General features: G+C 37.7%; 1 protein-coding gene across 1 annotated transcript in view; it reads left to right on the top strand.

Moving 5' to 3' along the window:
* The first annotated feature begins 6,934 nt into the window (after positions 1-6,934).
* TBC1D15 (TBC1 domain family member 15) overlaps positions 6,935-9,048 on the top strand; it is a 42,262-nt gene continuing 40,148 nt past the window's right edge. Inside the window, exon 1 of the mRNA XM_042467847.1 lies at positions 6,935-7,065. Coding sequence (XP_042323781.1) covers positions 7,042-7,065 — 24 coding nt within the window. The 5' untranslated portion in view covers positions 6,935-7,041. The remainder of the gene's footprint in view (positions 7,066-9,048) is intronic.

Genomic DNA, 9,048 nt, shown 5'->3' with positions numbered 1-9,048 from the left:
AATACACTCTTTTGCCTTGAACAATACCAGTGGAAAGTATTCCATATAGAGATCATCTCACAACCATCTTTGTTTTAAAATAAAAAAAGTTTGCCTATGATATAGGCAATAGGGTATATATATATGGGATAGCAGAAGCTTTTTTTTTTTCAGTTGAACTAATGTGGTTTCATTGTGAAGCCTCTAAAGAGTGTTGATTTCTTGCTGCATTACAGTATGCATGAATTCAGAAGTAAGCACATTCTATCCCTCTTGTTTAACAAGCTGAAGCTGTTGGAATTCAGCATTAGACCTTTTACCAATACCAAAATTCATGTTGGTGGTGCATTTGATGACTGTTTTAATAGGGTGGCTTTTTAATACATGTTTGGTAGCATGCGAATTCATTTCACTGAAACAGTCCTTAAATCATTTCCAACCATTGTTTGGATGAAGGCTGCAATTGTAGGCACACTTAGCTGGGAATAAGTTAATTTAGGTAGTGGGATACATACAATTGTGGTCCTTTCCCCATTGGAACAGTAACTGCTTATGGATTGATGTCTCACTCATACATACCCAATAGTGTGTGTGGAAAGCCACACGCCAAACTCCTCACTATAACCCTTTGTTCCATAATTACTAACAGCTGACAATGCAGCAGGTGATAGGAAGAACACATAAATTATCATGCAGGTATGTGGCAAAAGATTTAAACCTTTTGGAACATCAATGGATTCTCTGGTAGAGATCTGGTCAGCGTAGAGCGGGATTCCTGATGTATCCATGTATGTTTCTTATGTCATTTTGGGTTTAGCACAGTGGGGCTTGCTTCTAAGAATGCAATCTATAGGATTACACTGACTCCTTCATTAAGTAGTGCTGCTGATTATACGAATCATGGTTTTCCTTATACTCTAGCTGTTCATATCTTTCCCATTCTGTGGAAATTCAGCACTTGCTCTAAAGTTCATATCACATGCTCTGCTTGCCTATTTTTATGCCAATTTCTCCCTCCTGTGGTGAACAACAGTTATTTTCTAGTCTCAGAATGGCTGCTGTGTCAAGAATAAACAGTGCAAATTATATTCATGACTCACCAGGAAAGTCTGATGTGGGGGAAAGGGTAGTTTGTAAGTTAACGTTTGCATGATGGCAGTTATTAGTTCTTCAAAGGATGTGTCAGACCATGTGGCTTCTGCAGAGTTAAGTTCTTAGGGATTGACGTTGAGCTCCCAACCTTCCTGTGATTTGGCACTGTATCAGGGCTTTGGTCCAAAACGCACTGCGAAATGATTCAGTTTGAGACTGTATAATGTGACCAGGCTCAGTACAGGGAATCCCTGAAATTTAGTTTATTGTGGCAACCAGAGCTCTCAGACAGAGAAGGCTAAATGTCTCAGAAACTACAGTTCCAGAATTCCTAGCATTGAGCCAGGTCAGTTTAAAGCGATCTCAAACTGGATTATTGCTGCAGTGTGTTTTGAACCGTAGTGTTCTCTCAGACCAAGTAATTCTGCCTGCAAACCCACCCCAAATCAGCTTCTTTGGCTCTCACACACCTTACTAAAAGATCCATGGGTCACTTGCTTTGTGTGTTTTGTTAGTAATGGACACAAAGAAAAATTTAAGTTGGAATGTGGTATCTTTGGGAAATGACTTACTGTAACTAGTATTCTGGTCTTTACAGTGCTACCGTGAGTTGTACAGCTGGTGCTGTATTTGAAGAAAATAAGTGAATACAATGTATTACCTGGAATGAAGCTAGCATAAACAGAACATGAAGAATAACCTTTCTATACAGATGTTGTTCCTGCTTAACAGTACAGTGGTACATCGGATACGAAATACCCAGGTTACGAATTTTCGGATACGAAAAAATCCATAGGAAAACATTGTTCCGGTTACGAAGTTTTTTTCGGTTACGAAAAAATTTTGGTGCTTTTTTTTCGGCTTCGCACGGAATCGCGGCTTTTCCCCATTAGCGCCTATGGCAATTCGCTTAGAAGGCTTTTTCGGGTTACGAACGGTCCCGGCGGAACGAATTAATTTCGTAACCCGAGGCACCATTAGTTCAAAAATGTTTAGCATGTATATTCAAATCCATTGAAATGTGCACTTTAACCATACTGTGACTGAACCTAATAGACCTAATCAGAGAATTGCTAGTGGGTGAGAATTTTATTGATGTGACATTAGTCAGATTGGTGTATTCTGTGGAAAGAAATGGGGAAAGGAAAAGTGAATAGGCAAGGTAAAGTAATTCTCAATTTGTTAGCAATTAGTGCTTCAAGCCTTGAAAAAAACAAAAAATTATTGGCTAATACCCAGAAAGCCAGCTTTAATACAGCCAGCTGGTTTACAGTGCATAGGAAGGAACAACAGAATTTTCATTATTTAGTGTCACGTTCTGCTCCATGTAAGTCAGGGCGTTGTGTGTTAGGAATCATGGGGGTTTCTGCAACACATCCTACCATACAGTAAATTAAACTAATAAACGTTTTGTTTGTCTTGCTAAATTTGTCTCATTGATCACTCATCACTTGCTCAACAAACATTAATTTTTATGTAGACTGAAAGTTTACTGTGAAGGTGTATGAACTGTTGACATATTCAACCATATATTTAAAAGCAAATCTAAAGGAGACTCTTTGACCAAATAACATGGTAACAGCCTTAACTTCTATCAGCCAGAACAAATACTTATTGAACTCCTTTAATAGTAGCTGCTTACTGCACTTAGGTGCAGCAGCCATAAATAAGATTAAGTCTACTGCACGCACCAATCACGCAAAATACCTTAATGCTTCGCAGTTTGGAAACCAATTTATCTAACAGGATCAGACTTATTAATCCTCCATAAGTTGCTGCAAACCTCACTTTACCTTTAGAAATACTTTTAGTAAGATGTACGTGATTTTCTACAAATGTGTTTTTCCAACTTGTGCTACAGTAATCTAATTAATATAATAAAATAATAATAATAATAATAATAATAATAATAATAATATAATAATAGGATTTATTTATATGCCGCCCAATCAACGGGAATCCGGCGGCTTACAACAGAGGGATAATAGAAGGTTCCTGCCCATTATTAAAGTTATGACATGGGTCCGAGTGGTTCCGGAAGGTAGCACTCTTAACAGTAAACGCTTTCCATTCTGAATAGGTACTGTATGTGTTTCTAAGGCACTCTAATGAATTTATGAACCTTTGCATGTTGCCTTAATTTGTCTTTCATCTAGAGACAAATGTTTTCAGATTTTGGGTGATTTTAATATTCTCTTTTCCTCTCTGTCCTCTTAAATTTTGCTTGCAAGCATTAAACCTATTCCAGTAAATTTTAAAAGGAAAAATTATGCCAGCAAATACAAATTTAAAACAAAATAAGATTCCTGCTATTGTTACATTATATCACTTTTTTTCAGCAGCACATTTTATATCAGTGTATGTGGCTCTGTTCTTGCCAGCAGACTGCCAAAGAGATATTAGTCCAAAGTCACCCCATGAGAGTCATGGCTCTATGTGGACTAGAACCTGGATCTCCTACATCTGTGATTTTGTGTCGTTGTTGCTGCCTTCAGTCGTTCTGAAGTATGACAACCCTAAGGCGACCCTGTCATGAAGTTTTCTTGGCAAGACTTGGTCAGAGGAGGTTGTGCCATTGCCTCCCTTGAGGCTGATGCTTATGTATTTATGAGATTGTATAAAATCACAAATTACATTTCTGTAGCTGTTTCCTTAAAGATTTATGGTGTTCTGAGCAGGAATTAAGCTATTTTTCGATGTCCTTTAGTGAAGGAGATTCATGTAAAAACTCTTTTTAAGCAGACTCATACTGTGAAGAACAAAACGGGAAAGATCCAAGATACTGTGTTTTCTATATTCTTGCACAGCCATGGCCATTCAGGAAAATGGAAGTTGTGGAAAAGCAATGATAGTGCATATGTGCATATAAAGCAAAATGCAGCTTCAAAAATGTACAGAAGATACAGAACCTCTGGTGGAAGAACTAAACTGCAGAATAGGTTTGAAAATAGTATCTGTTATTACCTGGGTAGAATGGAAAGAGAAAGAATAAAATGCAGAAAATGTACAAGTAGGGAATTGTTTACCAGAAAGACCTTGGGGTGTATGAATGTCCAGCTTGTGGAAACCGCTGCCCTTGACTCACAGAAAAATCACCAGAACATTATTTTCATGGAAATCTGTATTTCTGTGGAAGGCTGCAGGGAAAAATACATATTCCCTATGGTCCTAACACGTTTATTTATAGCCAGCTCAGCAAAAACACAGCTGTAGACACTTCCCATTAAATGAGCAATCAGTAGAAAGAAAAAAATGTTTGTTTTTTTTATTCAGGTAGATAATCTAAAAGAAAAACCTTGTTATCATAAAATCTAGTTGTATTGTGCTTGAAAATTGAAAGTTAACAGGCCAGAATAAGCAAAGCTATTGCCAGGAGCTGCAATGTGAATTTGGGCAGACGTAAGAACAGAGCAGAGTTTCACCTTCTCTAAAAGACTTAGGTATTCAAGAGCTGTGTCAAAAACTAGTGGCAGCTGCCAATTGTCAGGTATGTGGGCACTTATTATATTATTATATTAACCTTAATTTAGTGAAGCGCTGTAAATTTACACAGCGCTGTACATACAATCTTTAGTTAGACGATTCCCTGCCCTCGGCTTACATTCTAAAAAGACATGAACACAAGAAGGAGAAGGGAGTGGTGACGGGAAAGGGTAAGAGGTCCAGCAGTTCCTTTATAGTTTTAATTTTTTTAAAAATTTTAAAATTTAGTTTTAGATTTTTTAAGCTTTTAGTTGAACTGGCAAGGGAGTTATCCAAATGTTGAATCTTACCCCCAAGATAGGTTTCAGCATCTTGAACATTTCATTTAAAAAACGCAGAGCACATTCACTGTCCCATGAAATGGCAGAAAATGTTTCAGGAGCATTATAATTGAACTGTCTGATGAACAGACAGTTTTAGTTTGGAAAAGATGGTGGGGTTGTCATTTTGAAGAAGGCTGGTCTGTGTATGAAGGTCTTTCTGAACCAACTCAAAACTGAATTCCCTGCTTCCTTGGTCTGGATGGCGGTAATACTTGGATATTCAAAAATATTTTTTGTTGCTGTTCAATATCTTCAAATCCATTTCAGACTTATGCAAACCCTATATCATGGGGCTTTTTGCCAAGATTTGTTAAGAGAGGCTTTGCCACTGCCATCCTCTGAGGCTGAGAAAGTGTGACGGGACCAAGGTCACCCAGTGGGTTTCAGGTGGCTGAGGCTGGAATTGAACCTCTGTGTCTCTACAGGGATAATCCAACACTCAAAGCACTATGCCACCTGTCTCCCTTGCACATAATTATAAATCTTTCCCCCCACAAAATGAGAATTATAACACTGGAGGACCTCCCTTGCAGAGCTGGTGAAAATCCATTGCCTTTAATCCCCAGTTCCTGCAAAACAGTGTCATGATTCACTTTATTTGCTTGGACTGGCAGTGTATTTTTATTTCTTTTTAAATTACAAAGTCAGTGTTTCTTTGCATGTCCCAATGTTTAAAAGTACAGAAACAGAAATACCATGAACTGTTATGTTTTTTGAGGGGAGAAAAACTATACCCAAGTTGCAGCTAGACAAAAAATCTTGGATTTCTGTTTTATTTTTCATGGGGCAACAGAACCAGGAAAGCCCCCAAAATGTTTTTAAATCAAGCAGGAGTTCCTACTCCACACAGAGATATATAAATGGCTTTGCAGTAGTTTTTCTCATTGCCTAAACGGAAAAGCCAGAGCAATTACTTGATTAGGAAACAGGCACAATCCGGTTTATACTTGACAAGGAATGAACAATAAATAAGCTGTGTGTGAGAGTGTGTGTAGTGTATATTTTATAATACACTCATCCCTCCATATTTGTGGCTTTGATATTTGCGGATTTGATTAATGTTTTCTTCTAGGAAAATCTGGGTCTCCATGCAACTCTATGGTCAATTTAAACTAAAAGTGGCACTGAAAGACCTAGGAGAATACTCCAAAGGCATTTGTAGCTCTTCTAGTGCAGTTCTATGGCCAGGGTCTGTCGGACATTGACCACAGAGTGCACTATGGAGGACCTAGAGATTCCAGAGAGGTGTCCCCTCAGGTAAAAACATGGGTATTTCTGTTATTTCCATATTCACGGGGGTCTGTGCCCCTAACCCTAGCGAATATGGAGGGACAAGTGTGTGGTGTGTGGTGTGTAAAATTTATAACTGTTTTAACATTTTCAAAAAAATAACGTCAGCCTTCTTATACATGATATTCTTATACATGGATTCAAGGATCCACGGTTTGAAAATGTTCAAAGATGAAATTCAATTCAAGTATCAACCTTGATTTTTTTCCATTTTTATAAGGGACATCATTTTGCTAGCATTATATTTATTGGGACTTGACCATCCACGGATTTGTTATCCATGGGGGATCTAGGAACCAAACTCCACGTGTATAACAAGGGTCCACTGTATATAAATATGTATTGTGTGGTGTGTGTGTGGTATTATATATATATATATGTATAAATGTGTTTATACACAAAAAACTAGTTATAAATACACATTACAATATATTATATATATACATACACACACATCCACATACAATAACATATTTATCACACAAGGACACAAAGGCATACATTAGATCCTTGGTCCTTATCTCTAGGTACAGGCTTTATACACACATGCCCATAGCATCGTTGATTAAGTGACACTAAGGCAAAACAAACGCAAAATGCCAAAACCTCCACTCCTCCCCTTAAAACCCTCCTTTTCTCCCTCGGCAATTTCCGTCCGTTTTCCGTCTCCGCCCGCCACTCGGGTTCTCTCCTTCTACCTCTATTTTCCGGGACACTCTCTTTCCACATATAAAAGGCACCATGCGCAGAACCTAGGAAGGGCTAGGAGAGCGGGGCGCATGCGCAGAACAGTGGTACGGGCGGATGTGGTTGTTGTCGAAACGGCCGGGAGCACGTGAAGAGGGCAACGTCATCATAAACACTCGTAGCTAAGATGGCGGCCCCTGCGGGCGGAAAGGTAAGACGGAAGCGGGGAGGGAGAGGCTGGTCGGGGCAGGCCGGGGGACAAAGGGCGGCGGAGAGGCTCTGGGGCGGAGAGGGCCGCCTTGCCCTCGGGATACTGATGGGGGAAGCGGGGGATGGGAAACAGGCGGCGGCTGTTATATGGCTAGATGGCTCGGCGCATCCAATTGGCAGAGATGATCCAGTTTGACGCCACTTTCACTGCCAAGGCAGTTCTGCAAATGCATGGGAATGGCACAGTGGGCCCTTGGTACCTCCTGGGGCTGGGTCCAAGGACCCTCTGGATGTCAAAATCCCAGGGTGGTGATAATAGTGAAGAGAATAAATAATAATAGAATAATAATAATAATAAGTCCTATCCCGCCTCTCCAAATTATATTTCTAAATTATACAGTATTTACATATTTATAAATTTATATCCTTATATATATTTTATTATTATTATTATTATTATTATTAGTGTTTATGCACAATAATATATAATGTATAATATTATACATAATATATAATATAATAATAATCAATAAGAATAAAATATAAACATATAATAAAATAATATGTTAATAATAAATATGTATATATAGCATATATATTTAATATATAAATAATATAATATTACTATATAAATATTATATATTATATTTTATATATAATATATGTTTTATATTACATATAAAAGACATATAAAAAAAATTAATTCTATATTTTCTAGATAATATTAAAATTTAAATATATATCAACCTCTATTATTGATATATAGTATCTCCAACGATTCATTCACTCTATTTAAACTTAATTTCCCCATCCAGGCGCTTACAACGAATCATAAATCCATACGATTAACGCCATACAATTCTGCAATGTAAATTAATACCCAGACCCACTATCCGTCCCTTCCTTTCCTTACACAGGCAACATATTCACCATAGCAATAATAAATAAAATACTTTAACATTTAATCAATTTGTTAACAGTTAGTAACGGGAAAAAGCGGACATCTTGGGTAACTGAGTGTGTTATTCAGAGAAGGATGCTCAGTCCCATTAAATAACAATGTCTGTAATGGTGCCCTTTATCAAAATGCACCCAAGGTTTGCTTGTTGGAAGCAATATGCTACTTACAAGTAAAATAGTTCAGCAAGCTCGTGGATAAAAAAAATCAGTGGATAAGGCAAGGTGATATAGTTTGTTGTGGCACTAGAGAGCTCCCTCTGACAGAGAAGGCAAAAGTCTCAGAGAACTACAGTTCCCAGAATTCCCTAACAGGACCGTTGGCCAAGGACTGTTAAAGTGGTGTCAAAGTGGATTATTTCTGTAGTTCTAGAAGTGTATGGGAAGCATTTTAAGGAAGATAACTTTATCAGAAAAGTATGAGTACACAATAAAATAGAGTACAGTCGGCCCTTCTTATACACTGATTTTTTATACATGGATTCAAGCATCCACAGTTTGAAAATGTTCAACAAAAAGTATAAATTTCAAATATCAAACCTTGATTTTCCATTTTTTTATAAGGGGCACACATTTGCTATGTCGTTATATTTAATGGGACTTGAGCATCCCGAGTTTGTTTATCCACGGGGATCTTGGAAAAACCCCAGCGTATAGCAAGGGTCCACTGTATATGGAATGTAGCTGAGAATGAACCTTATGAAATTAATTTATATATCGGCAGTATTGAGTAGTTTTTTCCTGTTTCTTATGTCATAATTTAATGCATGGTGATAAGGCTGGATACCATGGGGTGGGCCTCCTTTTCCAGGACATGCCCACATTCAAATTTCAGCCTTCTTTCCAGTGTTATTACAGAATGTCTTCTAGCATGACTAAGAACATTAATTTATATTTATATTGGGTTTTTTAGCTTTTATATTTGTCACTTTACTTTTTTTTTCTACTGCCCACATGTTGTTTTTAAGGCCCATTTTCGGTGCCTTCTCATGTCCATGGTTGTTGTTTTGTTTGTGTGTTGTGTGTT

Source organism: Sceloporus undulatus, chromosome 5, assembly GCF_019175285.1.
Source record: "Sceloporus undulatus isolate JIND9_A2432 ecotype Alabama chromosome 5, SceUnd_v1.1, whole genome shotgun sequence".
NCBI classification, from domain to species: Eukaryota; Metazoa; Chordata; class Lepidosauria; order Squamata; family Phrynosomatidae; genus Sceloporus; species Sceloporus undulatus.
This window is presented reverse-complemented; position numbering and strand designations above follow the sequence as displayed.